This window comes from Pyxicephalus adspersus, chromosome Z (genome assembly GCF_032062135.1).
Source record: "Pyxicephalus adspersus chromosome Z, UCB_Pads_2.0, whole genome shotgun sequence".
In the NCBI taxonomy this organism is placed as follows: Eukaryota; Metazoa; Chordata; class Amphibia; order Anura; family Pyxicephalidae; genus Pyxicephalus; species Pyxicephalus adspersus.
In genome coordinates, this window is record NC_092871.1 from 3424823 (window position 1) to 3450799 (window position 25977).

The following is a 25977-nucleotide window of genomic DNA, read 5'->3' on the forward strand; positions in this document are numbered from 1 at the left end:
AAATGGATCTGGTCCAGGATTCAAAACATTTGCTGACTTTGAAGAAATCCATTCAAGGTCTTCTGGATCACCCAGCTTCACCAATCAAAGTTTATCCTCTCCAGACCTGGAGAGCTTTAATAAATCAGGGCCAATGAGCCCACAGCGATGTCCTTGGCAATTAGCATTAGCTGTACCCCCTCACCCCCTTGGCTTAGGAGCACACTGGACCTTCAGGAAAAAGAGCAGTCATGTGTTTGCTGAAATTGAGCAAAGTTATGCTTTAGCTGCATTTTAAATTTAGCAGCATTGCATAATGTATACATATTGTATGTGAAATCATTGGATAAATGTGCATTTGTTTTCAAGGCATTCCATGTTGCTGACATTATGAAATCCCTTCAATTGCCTTTATTGGCCAGCAAATTATTTTTTCACCACTGTAACTGTTTTACCAGCAGAGGTAGGGACATCTGAAAATGAATACCGCCAGATCTCCTACAGAACACCTCCCAACACACACACACACAATGCCTTAATTATGCATTCAAACATTCAAGCCTGATTTATTAAAGCTGTCCAAGACTGGAGAAGATATACATCAGACTGGAGTAGACAGAAGATAGACAACATGGGTGAAGCTGGGGGACCAACAAACCTGAAATGGATTTAATAAAAATAATTTCCTAATATTTGGTGAATGTTTTTAATCGTAGATCAGATCCATTCTTAGTTTGTTGGATCACCCGGGTTCTTCCATGATAGTCTATGTTCTCCCGTCCTAGAATCTTAGTAAACCAGGTCTATTGTCTATGCCTCCATCTACTTCCTGGACTAGGATGCCTGCTGAGAGATGGCACCATCAATCTTAGTGCATGCTCAATGTTGGGCCATATTCACAAACCTTTCAAAATGGATTGGCCCCTGACTCAGTCTCTAACCTTGTGACTGGCTACAAAATTACAATGTTGCAGTCTGATCACGGGGGGAGAGTAAACTGAGGAAATGTTTTTTTCTTCCTAAAGCAGTCTGAGATTTGAGTTCACCACAACTTCTTTTTGTCAATGTTTGAAAGTAGCAAACTTCAGAACCAGTCAGTTGCTCACCCTGCCAACCTCTTTCCAAATGGTAGAAATTGGTGGCAATGATGCTGTATGTTGTGGTTCCTGGGCAGTTGCTATTGTACACAGTGGACAGAATTATTATTGACTGATGGTTGTCAGGGGAAATATCAGGCAGCATTCTCAGCATATTGAACGTGTTCTAAGGTTGTCATTAATAGCAGCAAATGGGTTCAAGAACTTCAAATAATGTTTTCACAGCAAACTGAACCTGTTTACCAACCGCTACCTTGTAATACTCAGGATGACTTTATCTACAAAATTAAATTGTTGTTATAGATTGTGACATGAAATTTATTCATGGTCACAGACAGGTCCACTTTGATTAATCAGTCCAGAGACGCTACCAAGGTACAGTCAGCCTTGGAATATCCTATTAGGTAACTGGCTTTGCATGTTTTGTTGTTGAAACAAACTTTTTTTCATCAGTTGGTAAGCTTTCAACAACCTTAAAATATAACTGAACAAAACCACTTTAGTTTTCCATTAATTTATGGCTCTCCTACAGCTGCTTGGTAAATTTCATTATGCATTGCATTATCTAGAAGCCTCAGTGAGCGCCGTACACCTCGTCTTCTGTTCGTGGGGACACCAGGAATGTAAAAATGATTATACAGAAGAATGGAGGAATGTAATGGGAGCTCTGTGGGGGAGCCATAAATCACACTTCTTGTCAAAGAAAGAAGATTTAAAACTGGAGTTCCAAATGCTAATGCAAATGAAAAAAAAAATTGTATTCATCGAAAAAAATGGTTACGTAATTATTTGTAGAGCGCGATGGAAACCTAAAGAAGATTGTGAATTATAAACATATAAAATGTAAAAGATGGAGATGAAAGGAAAATTTAAGACATTGCAGAATTTGTATTTTATTGAATGACTGTTCCAAGACTGATGTATGCAAGATGGACATTAGAGCTTGCAAGAATAATGCCTGATGAAGAATAAAGGTGAAAATAATCAAATTCTTTTATTTGATCTCCTTGATCTGGTAAAGGGTTTTTTTTCACTTCCTGTTCAGTTCAACATAAAATAAACTGGACGTAGGGAGAATTGTGCTTAGTCTGTCTGATACCAGATATGTAAAAAAAAAAAATTCAGAAAAGTCTTTCAAATGGGGACCCAAAATGAAAGTTTTGGATGCTTTTGCAAAACAAGTTTATTCTTCTAAAATTCAGATTTTATCTTCTTCACATTTCTATTTTAGTGTGTACACAGCTACCCAAAACTTGTTATTGTCTGAGTTTTGAGTTGAAATGATAGTGATTGAGACAAAGCAGCATGAATTCCACTTATAGCAAAGTGCTACATTTGTGGCAAAATACATTGCTCATTCTGTTAATGTCAGCGAAGAGAGTTTTGACTTCAAAGGTCAGAACTACAAAGGAAAAAAATAAAAAGATGTACAAACATTTTATACAGACGGCCGGTTTATAGTGCAGCATCCAATCTGCAAAAAAAGAACATTTCTACTCTGTCAAAAGAAAACTGTTTTGGCTGTAAAACGCGTTTGTATCTCCATCGGTGGATTGATGCCATATAAATGTTTATAATACTCCATCCAGGAAAGTATAGTTTGCATTGTGAGTGACTCACTTTACTTTACAGAAGTGACGGCTTTGTCTGCATGCAAAAAAGATCACTGTAGAGGCTATATATATCTCAAAAAGCACATTTCATCGGACTGCCTTTAGTTCTGATTACGACACACATTCAACATGGTATTTTTTTAAAAAGCTTTTTTTCTATTCAGATTTCAATTAATTTTCCTCTAAGATCTTATAATGATGATGGGAAGGTCAGTTCGCTATATAAAGTCTTCTCCAGATCATCTTGAAGATTCCCAATGGGGATCAGGTGTTGAAAATGATGTCTTATGCTCCCTGAACCAAACTTAAACAATCTGAGCTCCGGTGAATCCTGGCATTGACAGCTTGGAATATGTCCGTGCCATCAGGTTAGAAAAAATCTATTGATGGTGAAACCTGGACATTCTGCATTTTGGGGGTTCAGCTGACTTCCTTTTCTGGGAACATAATGTTGCTGAACCTCGACATGACTGTGGCAAGACATAGCCATGCAGATTAGCATTCCCATTATACCCCTTTTACCATAAACTCCCACCCCCTTCTATTACCCCTCTTTTCAAATAACCCCTTAAACCTTACCCCAATAAATCACTACACCAAGCGTTGCTTAAATGGCCCATAGGCCTTTCATTAACAAATTATAACTAAATAACTTAATATCAAATTATCAAATACCGTATTTTTTGGACCATAAGACGCACTTTTTTCCCCCAGAAGTGGGGGAAAAAAGTCCCTGCGTCTTATGGTCCAAATATAGTCTACACATATGCTGTTAAAAAAAAAGTTTCTTACCGTGTTCCTCTCCTGTGTGTGTCTCCTTGATGCTGGCTGCAGCACGTGCCTGCTCCTGGCTGCAGTGCAGAGTGAAACTGAAAGTAACAAGCCGGCATTCTGCACCAGGAAGCAAGCTGCTGATCCCTGCCCTAACAGAGATCCCTACACTTAATTACCGGTAAGTGAACAGAAGGGGACAATCAATGGCATAGAGTGATCAGAAGGGGACAATCAATGGCATAGAGTGATCAGAAGGGGACAGTCATTGCATAGAGTGATCAGAAGGGGACAATCATTGCATAGAGTGATCAGAAGGGGACAATCAATGGCAGTAATTTTGTCTTTTGCTGACTTTATTTGTTAATAATGGTGCTGTTGGTGTTTGTCTAAATGCTGCTGTTTACTTTACAGGGTTGATTACATGTGTTTATGGCTGTGATGTTGGTTTTTAATGCACATAAAATATTTTAGGACACTATTTGTTTCAGAATCTTTTTTTTCTTCATTTCCCTTCTCTAAAAGCTGGTGCGTCTTATGGTCCGGTGCGTCTTATGGTCTGAAAAATACGGTATATAAAATAACAATATACTTGTATAAATAAAACATATAAATAACCAATATAAAACCCACTAAATATAATCAAATAACAACATAGCATAAACCTAAAAACTTTAAATTAAGTACCAGATAAACAATAACCAATACCACAACAATATTGCTTTCCCTAATTTCTTACTGGTTGCAGGTCCTTGAAGGCCACCACCTTACACCTTTTTGGGGTCTGCACTCTTAAGGACAGTTGCTCCAAGCCGCCCATACGCCCAACTCGAGAACAAATATATCCTTTCCTTGTGCAGACCCCCAACAACACTTTATCAGACCATTAACCCAAACCAGGAACTCCATACCAAAGATGGGTCCCTAACCAAAAATTTTTCCACCAGCACACTCCCCTCGAGTAGCTCAACCACTAACACTACTAACAAACCCTGGCAATTAAACAACCTTCTAAAATTAACAATACAAAAAGGGAGGAAGGGTTGGAAAAACATTCCCTGAACGCTGTCTGGAAGAAGAACTTCCACTTCTTGACCTTTTTAACTTCTTCTGCCCCTCCTATACCTCCTCCTCTTTACTTCCACCCCTCCTACCCTTTCACTCGCTTCGGATTAAAAATTAACCCTATGCTGTTTGGCCCCTATCTGCCCAGCCATGACGGCCTTCCCATATGCTCCTTTCCTCGCTCTTTACAGGCCTCATTTGACCAACTAAAGCAAATCCAGATCATGATACTGTGCCCACAGGCACCCCAGATCATGAAAATGCCCCCCACAAGAAGTCTAGATAACACCTCCCAAACAGGCTTTCCAGATTATAACAGGTTATGATTTGGGATTATAATAGATATCCCAAATCATAACGCTTCCCCCATAGGCACCCCACCCCATACCGTTGTCCCTAGAAGCAAGCCAGATCAAAACACTGCCTCTGCAGACACCCCAGATCATAATACTGACACCACAGACACCCCAGGTCATAACATTGCCCCATAGGCAACCCAGACCATATCACTGCCACCAGAGATAGCCATTCCAGGTTTGGATCACCCAGGTTGACCCATGCTAGTCTATCTTCTACAGTCTGGGAGAGTAAACAGAGATAAAACACGTCCATTAGATACCAAAGGGCCACGGTGCCATAAGGGTCCTAAACCTCTCTGAAAACCGTGCTGTACAGTTCATATGTGTAAGGCCTGAAAGTTCTCTCAAGCTCAAAGCAGCATAAAGAACTGTTCCAGAGTCCTAAAAATTCAGCAGAATCCCATTATTTAAAACTGTTATTATCGTCATTAGCTGTCTATAAAATGTTCTTTTGATTAAAAGTTAACTCATTTTATCTGCCTTCCCCACATCCTTAACAAAAAGAACAGTAACAACATCTTTCTCTTAATTGTTATGCAAATTTCACCCTAAAAAAACAAAAAAAACCCACAAATACTTTATTACTCTGCTTGTGTGTGTTTGTATTTTGAAGCATTTACAATTCCACTAATTAAACATTTGCAATCTCCATAAGGTTTTATTTTCAAGTTCTAATCAGCATAATCTTCTAACTCGCAACGCAGAGGGAAAGAAAAAAAAACTACTAATAATAATAATAATCTAAAAACAAAATGTAATAAAGGAGGTCTTTGTTTTGCTGCAGTTTTGATGTGTTAACATCCGTGGAAATCAATTAAAATGTGTTATTTGGCATAAAATGGTAGCTAATTAGTAAGGGTAATTTTGTAAGAATTTATCTAGCAGATGGGATGTTAGCGCCGGGCGTTCAGCGGGGAGTTGTACAGCAAAGGGGTACGTAGGCTGTATGAAGAGGCTTTTTCGCCTGTGAAAGGAGATGATGATGTCAATATAAGCTGTAACAATACATATGGCGATTGCTTTTATCAAGCAAGTTTGTATTTTAGCCATTTTTTTTTATTTTTTTTTTTCAAGGCCAAGTCCAAACAGCAGGTGAGGGGACGGTGAATGCACACTTCCGGTCCTCTTGTGTCGTTGGAACAAAATTAATTGCTGACTGTGGGCTCTTAAAGCCTTCAAGAGATCAGTGGGATACAGAGGTTTGATTGTGGCCAGATTCAGGCTCCAGACTCTCGCTGTGCTTGAAGATTCCCGTAAAACATTAATACCAGATCAGAGAAGAAAAAAAGGAGTACTTATCCAAGGCTACCTGCAAACAATTGCTCTTTGCAATCTATTTTGTGCGGGGACTTTGTCAGCGAGGCGTACAATGATCACACCTAAAAGCACTGTCCAGTCAAAACTAAAAATAAAAAGCATTGGTGGCCTTTTTTAGGTTTCAGTGTCTTATTGTGTTAATACATCTGTTACAAATGTGAAAAATCCAAACTGAATATATGTTGATAATGAAAAAAAAAAATACAAAGCAGAAGTTATTCTCCATAAAATTGTTCAGAAGATTTACAACTATGGGCAAGTAAGGTTATGGAAAGATCTTGTACCCTTTCTTCCAAGCCACCCGGTTGGTCCATGGAGCCAAATATCATAATGAAGGTCCAATAGAGAGGGTTTTGGAAGTTGTCACAAAAATTGTAAAAATGAAGACCTTCTGCACAGAAAGTTTAAAGCCAATAAAACCCAAAATCACATTCTTAGTTATACATCATGTGTAAATTATAAATAAATATAAATATTTCCTTTGGTATTGAACCAACTCAAAACCCCTATTGTGTAGCTCTGCTTGGCTAAAGCCGTGCACCTGTCCTTACAACCAGGACTTAATTTACTGTTTTAAGATCTTACCATTACTCATCACCTATTTTTATTGATGGAACTCTTGCAACTTATGGACCCTTCCCCATGTAGACACATGAGACCTGATTTATTAACGTTCTCCAAGACTGGATAAGATAGACTATCATGGGAGAACCTGGGTGATACAGCAAACATTGAATTGATTTTGTCCAGGATTAAAAACATTTGCCAACAGCACGCGGTATTTGGCAAATCGTGCCAAGTTTCTTCTCCAGTCTTGGAGACCTATGGTCTTATAGAGAAAGGCCCATGGTTTTTAATGTAGGGATGCTGGAAAATGCATTATGCTCTTTATTGTCTAAAACTTTGTTTCTATAGATTGTTTGTACTTAACTTGATTTTTATTAGTCTTTGCTTTGTTCAGTTTTTTGTTGAATTGGGTTTCTTGAAGACTGACAAAGTCTTCTGAATCTGGTACTTCCATTACGGTTGGATGCCCGGTCAAGTTTGTGGTTTCTCCTACCAATATGCAATAAGTGTTGCAAAATCGACATTTTTTACATTATTTTAAAGAAAATTATTGTGGAACACAGAGAAGAGTTTAATCCATTCCAGATAAATCACCTGGAACATAAAACTTCCTAAATAAAAAGCCTCACAAGGACTATTTTACCACTCAAACTTTACTTTTCCCTTTAGGACTGGTAAATATGCCGCCTTCTTACTTCCTGTGGACTGTGCATGTGGGGTGCTATGACATTGTTTTCAGCAAGCTCCTTGAGTTAGTTAGTGATTGTTGTCACATTAGAGCAAGAAATGAGTTGCTGACCATGTGAAAGAAAAAAAATAATAATCTGCATTCTATTTTATTTTTGTTTTTGGATCTAGATACACTTTAAATGCATGCATTGCTGTGTTTTTTAAACAGACATGGTGGACACAAGCCAAGTCGTATTGGTAGTCTATACCATGACCAAGTGTTTCTTTGGAATGACGTCTCTGAATAAAGAGCCATAGGAAATGTTATACATTATTTCACACTACGTCAGGAAATTTGTCTAAATTGTTTGATGTGCTGGGTTATCAGAAGAAATCGTTCCAATGAATTCTAGCCATGCCCTGGCATTGTACTGCTGATCTAAAGTTGATGGAGTCTCCGGGTCACTGATTGGTAATAATGTATATTGGAGCCATAAATACTTTATACAGTTCTCTTGGAAGGATGAGAGTGCACAAAGGTTAAGAGCTTTCACCGTAAACGCCCGTAAGTTACTTCCCACCCACCCAACGTAAATTTTCCTGTTTATCTCTTTTTTGACCTTGGATAAATCAGGTTATCTGTGTCTGACATACTGCACTTAAATATCACATTCTATGAAGGTTTGGACCATGTATTACATGCGGTATACTGTTATATGGACCACCATATACATCATTACAGGGGATTTTCCAATCCTCTGGTATAATGGGAATGATTGTATATAACAATTAATAATACCATGTAATAATACTAAACAATATGTATTACAGTACCAAAGATCAACAAGGATGATCATGTGATTGTTGCAAAGTTGTTGATGTGAATTTTTTTGTACTGCAGCTAAAATATTGTATTAGTAGTTATATTTCATGACTGATACAGATAAGACACATCTTTCAAAGCCCTTGGGAAGGACAATTAACATTTCCTAATGTGGCAACTGAAAATATCTAACTAACCCGCCATGGTTTCTTTGGTTTATATGAATAAGCCACGGAAGTTCAAGTAAACCCAAAAAAGTATGGGGCCAGACCGCCAACTATACATTACACCATATTATAGGCAGTAAAATATACTAGGGTAGGGTTGGGGATAATAAAAACTGTCTCTCCTCCCAGGGAATGGGGAGTTTTCTCTCCTTTTTTACATATTTGAATTCTGAGGTGATGATAACAGGGAGTCTCTGAAGTTGTCTCTCACTGCTTGGGCCATTATAGGAAAAAAATGGGCCTCGTCTTCCAGGAAGTCATATTCATACTGCTTGCACAATCTATTTCTAGTATTACAGGCCTCGTGGTTTCTTCTGGTCTCTATTGGTCACTAGGACTTTTTGGTGGTATGAGTTGGGAATGCTGTTTTGTAGGTGGCCCCAATATCATAGCAATAAAGGGAATCATGAGTGATGTGATGGATTTACAAAGAAGTGTCTGCTGAATTCTAAATGAAATATTTATGTAGGGCTGGAGTGCCATTTTGGTTGGTTTTGATGGATGATAGGTCCCCGTACTTCATAACCATAAATACGCTTTCTAATCCATATCTCTCCTCCATTTTATCTCATTTTATCACTCCTGCTCCCTCACCACCTAAAAGTAGGGCTATACCTACACGTGTCTCTGCAAAGCCACCAATAAATATGAACGCTTGGTTCGGTCAAGCTTTTATGTTTATGTTGTGGTGGTAAGATGAAAAGAAGAGTGGTGCAGCAATCAAACCAAATAGGTTTATCATATGAGAATGGAGCAGGTTTTGAAACATGTGGGACTGGCATCTTCCATATAACTGGTTGGCCAATAATCATCTCCCCAAACTAAGGATGAAGATGGCCAGACCAGGCCGTTGTGGGTACCTTTTCTCTGTCTCTTTTTTCTCTCTTTCTTACATGAATAAACTTTAGAGAATTTGTCATAAGAACTTAAACTCTGCCACAATCTGTTGATATATTTGAGCGAATATAAAATATTTCCATCTCATTTCAGTCACTTTCATGTACGTTTTACTTTAAAGGAACTCTTTTAAGTAGCAATTTGACACGTCTTTAGCATAAGGTAATGTCTTTCTGAAGCCTACTGAAACGGTTGAGGCTGCCTAACCGTTCCTCTATTAAACTGCCTCTTTACTCCGTCTAATGTTATGTCTTTTATGATTAGTATGAAAGATGAAATTTTAATTGGTTGTTGTTGTCAGGAAGAAGGGGAAAAAATGATTACGAACAGATCGTGCTCAGCCCTAAAACGTCGCCCAGACCGACGTCTATCTTTGTGGGAGCGTTAGATAGCAGGGTGCTTTAATCAAAGGAGTTTATGACATGGCAACAATTTCAATATGGTTATAAGGCTGAATACAAATTTTGCTACTTCAGTCACACAAGAATGAAAAATATTTTTAGTGTATGTATCTATTGATAATTATATGGCACAAAGATAGATAGACACACATAGGAGACACTAAATGGCCAAAAGTTTCAAAAATGTTGGCCATGATCTTTGCAATGGCCAAAATAAGTGAGCACCCGACCATCACACCAATGCCTGTGAAGATTCTCATCTAGTAGTATTTTATAACAATTAACTGGGCTTGTTCTTTTAATATTGAAGATGTTTTGCAGCTCTCCAAGCTGCTTCATAATTTCCAATGAAGCATAATGATGCAACTGATGAAGCAGCTTGGAGAGTTGCAAAACATCTTCAGCATTACAAGAAAAAGTGACTAATTATTACTAGATACATCACACCAATATGATTGTGTTGGCCATTCTATTCAAGTTTATCCATACTGAACATCTCAAACCATGTCTTTCTGGAACCGGCTTTGAGCAAAGGAGCACAGTCCTGGAAAGGGAAATGACTATCCCCAAACTTTTACCCAAAAGATGGGAAGATGAGAAGAAGTTATATATTGAGGCACTAAAAGTACTCTTCACAGTGTATTCAGAATTTGTAATCCCAGCATGACCTGTGAACTATGACCAATAGGTGTAGAAAGGTCAATAAGGGGCCTTTTGGCTTAGCCAATCCCATCTTAATAAAAAAGAACACAGTAACACAGTGCAGCCATTGTGAATTGGTTGGCAGTTGTTGCAGGAAAGAATATGGAAAGCTCTATATGGAAAGATTAGGGTCAGATTAAGAACTTTATTTATGACTGCTAGTTCTTTGGCCTTTGTTTTTTTATCTTTATTTTTGGCGGCTGTTTTTGGCTTTAATTTTTATTTGGTGATAGATTTAAAGTCAGTGGTTTATTTAAGCTACTGTGCCATTCTTTTCTATTTTTTTTCTTTTGCTTTTGAATATAAAGTATTAATAGTAAGCCCTATTCATCAAAAGTTAGAAGCAGCTTGGAAGGCCATGAAACCTTTTCAACATTTAGGAAAAAGTCCAGGTAAATGTGACTACTAATACTTCTACTATATATAAAATGGCCTGGATGGATTCCATTCCAAATAGTCTTTTATTCTTGGGTTGGTATTTTGGCATAATAATAATATTGTCATAATGATTCTCTGGCTTCAGTATTATGAGTCACTTATCTGTAACAAGTTGGAATTTTCAGACTCTGTTTACTTGTTATGTATTGATGACGTAAAAGGGGTCATTTATATTTGAAGGTCTGTTGGGCATTACCATTGCAGATGCAGTTCAGTATAGCAAAACCTAAAGTGAAGGGAGCTTTACAATACAGTAATAATACATAAAAGAGGTGAGAGCCATGATCTAGTTGAAACATTTCTGTATCAAAAGAACATTATATAAAGATTTTTGCCTAAATCTCATTGAAACACTTTGGTTGTTTGGTAAAAGTTTGAATGTCACATAACCCACTTTTAGCCATTAGAGCCAGCAGTGTTTAACTTCCAAACAGAGACTCATCCGGACATACACCAAGCTGCTAAGTCACATCAATACATTACAGTTAAGGTCTATAAGGCAAATGATATCTTTGCTGTTGGGCAGAGATACATTTTCATTAACTCTTTTTAAATCTGTTAATGTATAAGAAAGCCGGCCAAGACCTCATGTCTGAAAGCCACTCAGAAATGCAGTAAATGTCTTTTTTTAAGCTATATGCTGTTTAATATTCCTCTTATCAGGGTCTAATTATTGCAATAAAAGATTGAACTTTGAGTGGATGGAAGCTTTGATCATTCATTTCAGCATGAATAATGGGAGGAAAAAAAAGTGGATTACTTTCTGCCTGTTAATTCCAAGCTCCCTGTTGGGTAAAAACCTTTAGGTAAATTGCAGGTCTTACAATGGCTGGGAGTTCACGCCTTGTGCCTGTGCTTGGGGCATGACTGCAAGCAAAACACGGTCTCCTTTACACAACGCAGAGTAGGAAGGCTGCATTAGCATTATATGTGTCAAAGACTTGAGAACTAACTGCAGAACACTCTTGAAATCTTTCCTAATCCTTGATATAATTCAGGGTATATATTCTGCAAGGACATACTCATCCAATGTAAGCTGTCATTTTCATGAAACTGATATGTTTTTTTTGGATAATTCTTTTATATACTGGATTTATGATATACTTTATCGCTCCCTGTTATTTTTAAATTCTTTATTTTTGTATCCCCTTGGGGAGCAAAAATGATGAAATTCTGCCAGTACACCATTCATGAGCAGTGGGACAGCAGTAGGACTTATCACTGTTGGGTCATTTTTAGGGATGAGTGAGAATGCCTCTAGCATTCTCGCGAAAATGTCCTCGAACTTCCAATGGGTCCGCAAATTTTCGGCGAACCGATTTTGCGAAACCATCGGAAGATCGAGGAAATCATTATGATCCCCAGCACTAGAGGTTAATAAACCTCTAGTGCCCCGGGATCGAAGTGGATTCTCAGGGCTGCATTCTTTCATGCAGCAGTGGGAATCCCCCTGTTTGCGATCCCCGGCACTAGAAGTTAATTAACCTCTTTTGCCCGGGGATCACAGTGGAACTGCAGGTAAACTCTCAATAGAGTTTCTCCATTGTGAGTTCATCTACAGTTCAGCTCCCACGGTCACCCACGGTGATGAACTCTCAATGGAGAAACTCTATTGAGAGTTCGCTTGCAGTCACAGCTGATGGCCTCCTCATGACTGCCTCCTCCAATCAGCTGTGATCGCAAAGTTCCCATGGTCACTGGGCTGTACTTATCAGCCCAGTGACCGTGGGAACTGAACTGCAGATGGACTCTCAAGAGAGAAACTCCATTGAGAGTTCATGTGCAGTTCTGCTGTGATCCCCGTGCACTAAGGTTATTTAACCTCCAGTGAACGAATGCAGCCCTGGGAATGCTGTGTGCGATCCCCGGCACTAGAGGGTAAATAGGAACAAGCCTCCCCATTCAAAACCTCTGGTGCTCTCTAATTGGCTGAGGAAAGCTTTCCTCAGCTAATCAGAGAGCAGTAGAGGTTTTGAATGGGGAGACTTGTCCCCATTTAACCTCTAGTGCCAGGGATCGCACACTGAGCTCATCAATGAATGCAGCCGGCGCTGCAGTCATTTTCCTTGTCATGACTCTTCTTTGCACAGAATTAGTCCCATAAAGACATGGTTTGACATGTTCAGTTTGGAGAAGGTGACAAATGCATATATGACAAAACATGAATATTTGCTGGGCTTTGAAAATCACGCCAGCTGTTAGTTCACCACAGCACCCATTGCTTTTTAGTTTGATAGTTGCCAGGATTGCAGTGAGGTTTATGGAATATACCACTGGAGAGAGTTCTCTTTTCTTACTGTTTCAAAGATGCAACAGAATATGAAAGAAAATCCCATCCTAGGCAGTTCTCACTATAAATGCCCAATGGAAAATGTACTTTTGTTTTCTGTTCTGGTTAAAACTACCAGTTTTAACTGCCTGTTTTTAACTGTTTAAACTACCAACAATTTGACTTTTCTTCTCTAGAACAATGATCTCTAGGACTGATAAGGGAGTTAATCTCCTCAGTAGCCAGAAAGTAATAGGAACCCCACTGAGGTTCTCTTACTCAAATCCTTAAAACAAAATCTGTGCCTGCTTACAAAAGTATATTAGTTGAAGAATTTTCTACATCCAACACTTCTGAGCATGCTTGTTGGATGTCTTTTGTCCACTTTGCATGCCTGGATTACTGCGCCTCCACCTGTTAGCTGTCCCTGAAGAGCTGTGATGACATTGGCGGGTTGAGCCAAAACATCCATTAGGCAGAGTAAGACATCTCAAACATGTAGAAGTATTGGGTGATGCCTCAGTAGATGTAGTTTTTCAGACAACATAGATCGGAGGCACAAGAACAGGTTTTATTACTGTACTATATCAACAGCAAAAATATGGGCACTGATATAGAGTATTCTAAGACATTTACACTGAAAATCTGCATTTAAATATTTTACCTTAATACAGCATATAGGCCTGAATTGACGTGAGCCTTGCATAGAAAATGCATCCTGCAAATTACATTAAAAATCACAATTACAGACCGTACATTACCTATTATGAGATTTTACTATGTGAATGACAGGTCCTCTTTACTGTTCTCCTAGTTTTGGTAATGCGTACGTGTCAGGTGACTTTGGCCTCTATTTGTGAACTGTCTGCTGAAATTGTGCTCAGGTAAAGATGATGAAAATGCATTCTGGGCCAGGTTTCTGAAGTACATTATTTTCCAAATTGTCATCATTAGGCAATTACTCCAATCGCAGCTGATGCCTTGTCATTTTCTCCCCCTCTCTCAGGTCCAGCGCCGTGTCACGTTTCACCTCCCGGATGGCTCCCAGGAAAGTTGCAGTGACAGTGGATTAGGAGACCAGGAACCCAGTGGAAGCTCCAATGCTTCGCAGCCGTTGCCCCTTGGCTTTGGGCAGGAGGAATACTACGAGCAAACTTCTACTAACAGCAGGACAGAAGGCGATGGGAACTCCGACCCAGAGTCCAGTGAGCCACTTTCTGCTTATTACATTTCTTTAAAGTTGGAATATTTATTAGACTGATTCTGAGTTTTAATCAATTTTTGACAGACAAAGGTAGGATGTCGTGTTTTAGCTTTGTACTGGAAAGCATCCAACACCAATTTAAAATGGACAAACGCTTGGCCTAGGCAGGGCAGGGCGATGGGCCACCAGATAATTACAGTATATTCATCATCCATTTGTTGTCCAATAGAGTTGTTTGGATGCCATTGGGGAATAGAAGGAGCCCTGTTCAAGCTCCATTATTATAGTTTGGAGCTTTCATCAATTTGAAGACAATTACCCACCCCTTATAATGCTTGCAAGGGCCAGAAGGGCCAATCACCAAGTACCAACCTGGCACATGGGAATTATAGAGAAAGACCTATATGTTCCCCCCCATATTAGATATACCATGAACTCTTCAGTACTGGACAAAGTGGCGGGGAAGAGCAAACTAATGTTTTAACAAGTTAATCAACTTCTGTCTTCTGAAGTATATGAGTATCCAAAGAGGAGGCCCAGTATCAACCAGCAAAGGTTGTTCTGAATCTTCTCTCTGATAGTTGCTCAGGTTTAGACCATTCACAAACAATATTTCCTTGGCAATCTTTTCCATATAACTGATTCTAATTTCTAGGTCTATCAGATTTGGTTATCACTACAAAAATCAACTTTTTTTGTAGATCTCAGATCGGAGTGCTGGTTGATATATTTAAATGTGATTTCACTGTCCTGTTTTCTGTAATACAAAGATGGTTGAATGAAAAAAATGTTATGATCTAAACAAAGAGGAAAATGATTTGGTTTGCATTATTTTTTTTTTCATCCTAAGACACTTCTAAAAAATTGTAAAAGCTACCTGTAGGTAAATAGGTATCAAGAATGTGCATAACTTCCATGGCGTAAGTGTTTTTGAAGTGCAAGGTTTTAAAATTTCTGTTATTGTGTAGAAATCAATAAAAGTTCTGCAAAGTTCTGAGCTGTGCTGTTGAGCTTGCTAGGGAGGGAATTAATTAACAGCTCCTGCAGGTTTACATTTTCAAGCGTCTGTGATTGATAGGGAAAACACCGGCAATGGTAGCCTATGGGACTGGCCCCGGGAGCCACTACAGTCTATACAGATAGGGCAGCTCAAAGATAAATAGGAGAGGTTTGGATTGCATGAGCCAAAAGATGGAAATAAGGAAAGATAGAGTTTGTGAAGGTGAAAAAAATGTATAACTCCGCTGGTTCCATGTAACATCACTTTAAACTCTCTCATAGGTGCTCATACTTTTGTCAGGACATAAGAATCAGAATATGGGAACTCTGCTAAGACACCCATGGCAAATTTGTGATGAGATAGATACTACTGTGAGCAAGAGCTTTCAATTCATGTGAATATTAAAATGTGCACTGGGGAGATTGACCCTCTCTGTTTATCCTGGTGATGAATGTCTCCGGGTTGCCACCAGTGGGGATCTGATAGTACCAATAGGGGTGGATTCTGACCTCAAATTTCAACTTGGAACTCAAGAAATGTGAGATCAGACCTGACATTACTATGCCTGCCAGATGTCATTTTCCAGTTACTGGATTTTCAGGCTGAAACATGTTTTATGTATCATTGACTTGGAGGTAGAACCTTTTTCTCTTATAGGTACAGCAACTTACCAGAAGCCTAGCACTGACCAATGGTGGCTAAAGACATCTGCAATATGTGTCCAAAAAAGTAAAATAAATAAATGGCAGCCACCCTCATTGTTATTTCAGCCAATAAATAAAAGGTACACATGGATAGCTCCACATTGGTGCAATCCCCAAGCAATCAATTCACCTATTAAGCACAAAACACCTAATAAATTATTTTAATAGTCAGAATGAAACAGACATTTTGGTTGTATGTATTTACAAATACGTTTTACCTTGGACTTGCACAGTACATGTGTGCTCTGTTCTGGCTAATGCCCAATGCAACCAACTTGCAAAAACCTATATGTCATGACCAAGGCTAATCATATGGGAACACTACCTGCACCCTAGTGATGTCAATGTCTCATGAATGCATGCCACATACCATAGGACCCAAATATACATGATTGATTGTTAATTAAAAACAATTGTAAAATTATAACCCAATGATCTATATGTTGTTTAAAATATTGGGTACACTGAGTAACAAGTGGGACACAGAGCTCACTTATAGACTTATAATCCCATAGAAAAGTAGAAATAGGTGCATGTAGACTGCAGGGAAAAGGTTAACTCTCCAATATAATCATCTGTGTATACATCAGATGTAGCATGATCGTCAATGCTCTGCATCCAGTCACAGTCAGTTGTAAACATCATCATTTAAGTCCGGTTCCTGGCTCCATACCTGATCCATCAATCACAGCAGTCCGGGAGGAATAATGAAAATTTATGGAGAAGATTAGCTAAGCAATATTCCATCATTAATACCTTTCAGTGGATCCAATCTGCAACATGCACTGTACACTTATAATAAATACCATCGCTTTACACAAATGACTTCATGGCTGCCAAGTGCATATAATATCACTATGCAGTCGTTAAGATAAAGGGCGGTATTAATCACGGTGTCTTATTAATCTTGTGTGAGGTTAGCTGTGTTTTCCGAGGCCGTCACATTGCATTACTTGTATAATGGTTCAGTGATCCGGCCCTAACATTCTGCACCTAGATCCACGCAATGACTTCCTTTGGAATTTTCCTGGAAAGGGCGACTTAATCTAAATCTGATATGCTTTGTGTGACTACTAACAAGCCGAACAGAGCTGCCATATTTTTCCTGTCCATTGAAAATCCCAGTTATAATTACAGACCTTGGCTGACGCAAAGCTAATCAATAGGGTTTCCGTATAATAAATATTCTATATAATGCAAAGGAAACTCATTATAGAGAATACAGGTGACTATAACAATCCACCTTGTACCATCTGCTGGTTACTAAGCACTGCAGATAAGATCTTCGCTATGCACAACTGACCCTCATTAACCACCTATAAAGAGAACCCAGAATATCCACCTGGTGCCTTAGTAATTGTTTGCTCATGACCTGAATAGAGATCCGTCTTTATCCCCGAGTGATTTCTGGATAGTGTTTGTCATAAAATAATTAACATTTAAAACTAAAAGCGTGCTGATCTTTGTCCTGTATCCTCTGCTACTGTCAGTTATTGATCAGTTAAATTGTCTTTAACATGTATATAGCTTATCTGCACTTGACCTGGCCAGCAGTCCTATGACTTTTCCTGTTGTTTGCTCCACCATCTGTTTGAAGACTTACACCATTCTGCAAATGTCTGACCTGTTATTGTTAATGTTTACCCTTGACAACCCAAAAGACCTATGAAATTAAGTAATGGTCACCAGCATGTGACAGGTGCTTGTCAATATTTGGAGAACTAAATACTCCCTAGTACACTGTCTGGTCAGAGCCTTAAGGGAGGGATAAAAAAAGAAGCAACAAAGAATTTAGAAAAGTCATAATAACTACATAAAAGGTACCTAAACATCTGAGAGGGCAGCACAGTGGCTCAGGGGTTAGCACTCCGGCCTTTGCAGCGCTAGGTCCAAGGTCCGAATACCAGCCAGGACACTATCTGCATGGAGTTTGCAGGTTCTCCCCGTGTCTGCGTGGGTTTCCTCCCACATCCCAAAAACATGAAGTTAGGTTAATTGTCTTCCCCCTAAATTGACATTAGACTATATTAATGACATATGACTATGGTAGGGACATTAGATTGTGAGCTCCTTTGAGGGACAGCTAGTCACATGACTATGGACTTTATACAGCGCTGCATAATATGTTGGCGCGATATAAATACTGTGTAATAATAATAAAGGTAGGCAAGTTAAAAATCAGGGGTGAAATCAAGGAACCAGGAGCAGATAATAATGAGGGGCAGATACATATGATTAGACAGTAGCACATAGAGCACATGTCCAAAAAATGTCCATTTGCACATAAAAGCATATAAAGGACATAGAAGTAACCTATTCATCATTTTTCTCCAATATAGAGCAGTTTAAACTTGACTTCAAGGTAGCTTCCATTTATCAACCTTCTGGGCAGCAAACTAAAACTACGATAAAGAAGAAACCTCTCTCTATGTAGGTATAAGCGGCGTGATTTGGGTGAAATTATTCTTGAAGCAATGGTACCTGTTTTGCTGTCTGAAATTTAATCAAACTTATTTTTTTCCCTGAGCTGGTTGAAGGTAAAATTGCTTTTAAAGGTAACAATACAGTTGTGTTCAGAATATTAGCAGTTTGTTAAAAAAAAGTGAATAAAGCTCATAGTTCCTATAATAGCTTTTAATTCCATACACAAATGCATTGGGGACAATGCACATTCTATTCCAAATCAAAACATGAAGGGAAGTGTATTAAAGTTTGTTTTTTTCTTTACAGTAAGTGAAGAAAAGGGAAAATATGATGTTCAAAAGAATAGCAGTGTCTGCATTTTCTTTACAAACATTCATTGTATAAACTGGGAAATGTTTCCGAATTTTGCTTTCCTTTGAATCACTAAACTAATATCTAGAGAACTGAGAATTGCTGCACATCTGTGTTGCATGGAAACGGCTGTCTGGTACCTGTGCACAGGTATTTTTCTGCGTTTTTTAGTTTTGCCTCAGAAACAGCATTTTTGATGTCACCCTATAAGTTTTCTATTGGATTAAGGTTTGAGGATTGGGCAGGCCATTCCATAAACTCAATCTTAAACTCAATCAAGATGTTGCTAGTTTACTGCTGTGTTTGTAGTTGTCCTGTTGAAACACCCATTTCAAGGGCATTTGCTCCTAGGTATAAGTATGCCATAAATAGATATATAGTATGCGATGAAAAGGCCCAACACCATCGTATGAGAAACACCCCCATACATATAGTTAGATAATTCAGGGTAGCTCAGGTAATCTCATATGGTGTTCTTTGCATTTGCAAAGTTTTGTGCTTTCATTTATTTTTAAATAAAAGAAAGTTCAGTACAGTGCATGCCAGAAAATGCCAATCCCTTTAATTTTAGTTTAATGTAGGCTAAAGTGAGTATTGCTACACATCTATGTAATTGGGATTGTAATGGCATACATTAAAGAAAAAAGAAAGAACAGAATGTATTTATAGATAAAACCCAATTTCACTTATTTGCATTAAATTTAAAATGTCTAGAAGAGACCCAAGAGTTATTTAAACATGATGAATTTATGGCCCTGATTTATTAAAGCTCCCCAAGATTGGAGAAAATAGACTATAAAGAGTGAACCTGAGTGATCCAGCAAACTTGGAATGGATTTGTCAATGATTGAAAACATTTGCCATATAATAGGAAATAATTTTATAGAATCGGTTCCAGGTTAAGTGGATTACCTAAATTCACCCAAGATGGTCTATCTTCTTCAGTCTTGGAGAGGTTTAATAAGTCAGGCCCAATGTTTCCATCATATGTGGATACATTGGGCTAAAATAGATTCGGCTAAAGCTATATATATATATATATATATATATATATATATATTTGGAGTATATAAATAAAATGTGACAATAATAAAACAATTAAAAAAAAAAAAACTTTCAAGAATTTGCATTCATGGCAGTTGGTTATTATTCAACGTGTTTCGCATTTTGTATCCACTGTTGGGAATGTTAGAATTCTGGATAAAAGTTGGGTGAAAAACATTCTTAAACAGACCTTTTATGCCTTTAAAAACATTTTGATAAAACAATCAGGTTACATATCAATTTAAAACTGAATACATTTTTGGCCATTTTACCTTACAACCATAAATGTCTGCTCATTCCAGCCACACCAGGCCGTGGCATTTTTCTTGCTTAATTGAAATGGTTTCTCAAAATGTATTCCCTACTATTCTTAAAGCAGTGCTGTAATTTGTAAAAAGCAAAATTGTTCTTGACTAATTGCAAAAATTTAGACAGCAATTTATCATAAAATAACTCAAATACCAATTTATTCCTAGCTGTATTTAATTCACAGAAAAATATGTTTCCTCTAATGGGCCTGTATCAGCCAATTACAGGTGTATACAATTCATATGAATAGACCAACTGGGGTTTGAATAAACGCTGTGTTTAAGTCGTACAAATGAAGTTCTTAATAAAAGTTATAATTTGATTTATAATATTTTTTTTGTATCTTCATGAAAATATTCATTTTTTTAATGCCTAAGAAATCCACTTTTCAAAGTCTATTTTTAATGTGAAAGTTATGATGGGAAGTTTGAAGAGCAGATAACAAATTTCTGAAATATATCTTCTTTGTTAATGACTTCATCTGGTTTTCACAATTTCCCTCCCCTTTTTTCTCTATTTTTACTCTGAGTCTTTTTAGCTCCATATGAGAGCGCTAATAATTAATACAGTCAGTTGAAAAACCATTAATCTTTCTCAAGCAGTACGGTTTTGATTGATCTTGTACCTTTAATCTAATTAGCTTACACGGAGGTTGGAGAATATAATGGGTGAAAACTGTACTGCACGGCTTTGAGGGAATGTCAACCTTTTTTGATGACCCGCTGAGAATGTTATCGTGTATCACACATATAAGAAACAGCTGTATAGTCATTAACTGGATATTTGATTTAAAAGGTTGGGGAATAGGCGAACATCAAAACCAGGGGAGGTTGAAGAGTCTCAATTAAATCTAGGTTATCTGTTCAGAGAGTGATTAATGATGGAAGTGTCTATAGAGTTTGAAGGGTTCAGGACACCTTAGTTATGTCACCATTGAGCATTCCACCATGCAGCTGATTTCCAGGGATTTAGTAAACTTTGGCTATTCTTAGCCTTGGTGAGATGTTTGAGGAAAGCCCTATTTTTACATAATGGTCAGTAGTCATTAATAATATTTTTGTTTATTGAGAAATGGTCACGAATGTCCATTTGTAAGAATATGAACCTCCTCTGGCAAATCTGAGCTCAGTGCAGATATAAAAAATACACAAATGCAGCTCTTTATTTTTAAAATTTTTTTTTCTTATTATTATACCATCTGTGTAAGTTTCCAAATTTGACCTTTTAGCAAAGCAAAGGCTATGTACACACCTGAAATGATTTTTGGCCAATATGAATGGTTGGGCTCACTGCATGAAAGTCCAACATATTATTACATTGGTAACTCAATGTCATTCATAGATCCGTCTTGACAAATCCATAAACAGCACAGCAGGGTGCTGCCCGCTCGTTCCCACCCGCCCTTCTCTATAGAATAGAATGACACTGTGCCATGCTCATTCATTCATCATTCATTCATCTGTCACACTTTTGTTGCTGGAAATGATCATGAAAAGTCCTTTCCAGCTATGAAAATTGCACTGATATAACAAAAACAAGCTGATGGCCAAAGAAAGTAGAGTGAAAGAAAAATTAGCTCATTAGTCCGCTGCTTCTTCTTTTGCTATACAGTTACAAGATGGGGTAGGGACACAACTGTAAGTGGCACTGAACTGCAGCAAAGTAAAGTCAAGTCTTCTTTCCTCTTAGATAGGGATGTACCATGTTGCAGAATCTTAGGACAATGTGGGCAGAAATACAAGCAGATAGATGGCCATTGACATCTATTGACATTGATTGTTCCCTTCTGATCACTCATGTGCCATTGATTGTCCCCTTCTGATCACTCATGTGCCATTCCGGCTTCTTTTTACATTGCCTGCCTGTTACCTGAAGTTACCGGAATCCCCGGAATGAAGAGTTCCATTCTATTAGTGAAATAATTTCTTGATGCCGAGGCTGTTTCATTTCATTCTAAAAACACTGACATCATCAAGGCCATTTCTCTTCAGAACACAAGCAAGTTTTCTCCAAAACTGAAGATTTGCCAATGGCAACACTGCTCTGCCCCTAATAATCCGTTTTCTTTGCCTTCGTCTTGGGCCAAATAAAGCTTCTGTAATCGTAATTTTTGTAAAGGTGATCGTATTAAATCTGTGTAGAGTTTTTTTTTTTTTATATTAATTTTTTTTTTATGCCGATCTAACTAATTAATGTAATGCAGGCAATTACAATAAAAGGCATTGGGTATCATTTCCATGGCACCTTTCATTTCCCTTGCTTAACGGTTAAAGAGCTAATAAAACCAGCTAGGTGACATAAAGAGGAATGAAAGGAAGTGCAACGAGTAAACGAGCCTTGGCAGCCATAAACCAAGCGCGTGACAGATGTTCACTGATGTGGATTCATGTCATCACTTAAACTGACATGATTCCGCCAGCACCCATGTCTTTCACTCTACAATCTTCATGAATGTTTTAAACGACATAACCTGAAGGGAAGAGAGAAAGACAGACAAGAGTAAAGTCACGCTGCGTGTAGACTCTCCTAATCTCCTTCTGTGATTAACTGTCATACTCATAATAAATAATGGCCTGGGCTAGTACGGCTGAGTAAACAAAATTGCATTCAGAACACAACGTGGGTAGCCGTTATGGCACCGGAGGGTTGATGGCTTGAGATTGCCTAAGCATCACCTACTATACATACATTAAAACCAGGTAGAGTTCTAATTTATGAATGCTGAGGTTCAGCTCCGATAGCTTCGAAAATAACTTATGGATAAAGATTCTGAAATGCATTTGATGGAAGTTTATCATTTACGCACAGAAGCATAAGAATTAGGGAATTTCTTATCAGAGCCGTTCTAGTTCAGGGGGTGATAGGTGTTGGAGGTTGATGTCGGCCTTCAGATCTATGTCATGCGTCCTTAGATTTCGGCTTAACTGTCTTTTGTCAAAGGTAATAGGAGGCCTTCTATGTACAATGAGCCATTGTTTGACTCTAATTCCCTTTATTAGGTCATCGAACACATACCAGAAAGGTCACTTGGCATTTATGTTTTTATTAGTCTGATGACCATACCAGCTAACCTTTACAGTATTGTGAATTATTGCTTGCAATTGGAAACGGTCTAAATGTGTGCAATCAGTATTCTCAAAGAATGCATCTCTCTGGGATTTTGAAGAGTAATTGGACATTTGAAATATCTGCAGGCTCAAAAATACAGATAAAAAATATCCCATTCAAATCTGTATTAAAATTACAAAAGAGAAACAATCACGGATTTTCATTGGTAAAGGTTTGGTAAAAATTTGTAAAGACTGCATTTAAGTCAGTGGGAAAAGTTTTTGTTTTTTAGTAGTCATAACAGCCCATAAGGATTTGGAAGCTCATTTTAACTATTCAGAACCTGTCCTTGGTCCTTAACTTGGACAAGATAACCCTTAAATGTAAATCTATATACACGGCAGTGGAGGTTACTACAAGGCAGTTTGTGTTCCCCTTGTGTACCCTGTTCACCTGATATAGACAACCCCACCTTTTCTCTGCACAGTTTTATACTTATCAGAGTTCATAGCCAACTATTCTCTTGTTAGTTCCTTTCCATAACTGTCTTGGCTGTACCTGCATATTGTACGCTTCTGTCTATGCCTTTATCTAATGCCTCATTCCTAAAAGTGGTAAGTAGCTGACATGGACATCATTATTTAAAAGTCTACCAGCACTATGTACTTTTATTACTACTACCATATATGAAGAATCCATTACTATGAGAAGGGAAGAGAGGAGGAACCGGGGAAGGCAAAATATCATCAGACTAAACTTTAGCTTTAATGCCAATTGGAGCTGGATTAACCTAGGACTTCTAGCTGTAACTGCTTGTACTGATATGTTATACTGAACATATACAAAGGTCTTCCCAGTAATTTACTGATTATAGACTGGCTGCTATATCCAAAGCTTTGCTGCATGCCGATTTTACTAGTCTATTGAACTTTAAAAAATTCCCAATTGGCGATTAAATGACAGCGGCTGGGGTTCTGCTGAATCAGTTATTCCCAAGATCAATGTTCTTGTTATTTTGTCCCCTTTTATTATTTTTAATTAGCAGTAGGAATAGTGGCTGCCATAATTGGTTGTGGCATTTTTATAACCTCCCAGTCAAGATGCTTTCTGCAGACAGACTCTTCAATACGGCTCAATAGACTCCAGTGATCATTTTCTTTATTATTCACTACGAGGACAAATATTTAACTGTGACATTACATGCACACTGTACCGCAGAGACCAACCGCATGTAAATAAGTGGCAGCTTTCAAAGTACATTTCTGTCTATGACATACATGCTGCATACATACAATATACAGGGGACGTTTAATGGTATCCTTTAGCCCCCTATAGAATCTTTTCACATTTAGATATTGACGTACGTGATCTGTGCATACATGTAACCTCCATGAGTGCATGAGTGCAGAGCAATGCGGTTACGATAGCTACCCAAATCCAACTGCAGCTGATATATAGTGCAGCTTACAGAACTCTCTGGATTATTAAATGGGGGATTCTGGGAGGTTTCGAGGCTTTTTGAAGGCTTCCACCAATCCCCACCCACAAGGGGAAATTGCATTTCTTTCCTTTCTTGTGGGATGTTTTATGGCTACAAGAAAATAAAGAAATGGTACAGGCCAGTGATTTCCACTTTACATTTGTAAATGTATAAGAGGAAATCACTGGCCTAGCTGTACCCAACATTTAAAGCGGAAGTAAACCCATGTGACCTATCTATAAGCATTCCATTGCAGGTCACCGCCATCTTTTTTCTCTTTTTTCCTCCTTCAGATGATCTTTGGCCATCTTGACTGGCCGTGCCAGGATGATGTAACTCCCACAATCCTGGTTTACCCTCAGCACAGAGAAGAGAAGCCAGGATTGCTGCGTTTTCCTGGCAATCATAGTTGTTTAGCTCAGCTTTGACAGCAGAAACCCGGAGCTTTCAGATGAGTAAGATGCATTATTGCCGAAGGAACGTTACCTGTGTCTTTCTGCAAAAATGACTTGCCGAATCATGAAAACCTTAAAGGTAAACAAGTGAAAGGCAGATGAAAAAATTCCTTTTTTAAACATTTGTCCTGTGTCAAATATCTTTAAGTCAGGCACAAGCAGGAAACTAAGGCCAAGCAAACAGCATCTTCTAAAGCAATGGTAGACGGCAATAGGGTTTTCTTTAAATAATTGCATGATATATTTAAATTTACACTTGTTTTCCATCGTTTTCCCCTTTGTTAAAAAAAAAAAAAAATGCTGTTTATAGATCACAGTAGCTCATCTTGAAATTTACATGCACAATTGAAGAGACATACCAAAAAAATAAATATATGTAAAGTAAATAAAATAGACTGCAATTCATTATCAGTAACGTTCAGCCCAGCACAATGATCACTTTCCTGTTCCTGGGAAGACTGTATATAAATCATGAAATCATTCCTTTCATATAGCACAAGCAGAAGTCCTCATTGCATGTCCTATGAAGGAACAGTTTTTTTTTACATTTTTTAATTAAAAAAACTTTGGATAATGAAAAAAAGTTTGCTGTATATGTTCTTTCCAAGAATAATATTGTTGTAATGTCTGCTGCTGTACAACAACCTTGAATTACATTCTTTAATTAAAGATTTATCACCAACTGGGATTGTAATAAATGTTTATATCAGTTGTGTCTTTTGTGTTAATGTTTATATCTAAGACTAGTTATAATAGATCTTACC

The 25977-nt window shown here is 38.0% G+C and overlaps 1 protein-coding gene across 1 annotated transcript in view; it reads left to right on the plus strand.

Moving 5' to 3' along the window:
- The window catches only part of LOC140344306 (protocadherin-11 X-linked-like), a 748248-nt gene that overhangs the window by 543553 nt on the left and 178718 nt on the right, over positions 1–25977 (plus strand). Inside the window, exon 5 of the mRNA XM_072431379.1 lies at positions 14201–14399. Within this exon, the coding sequence (XP_072287480.1) occupies positions 14201–14399 (199 nt within the window). The remainder of the gene's footprint in view (positions 1–14200; positions 14400–25977) is intronic.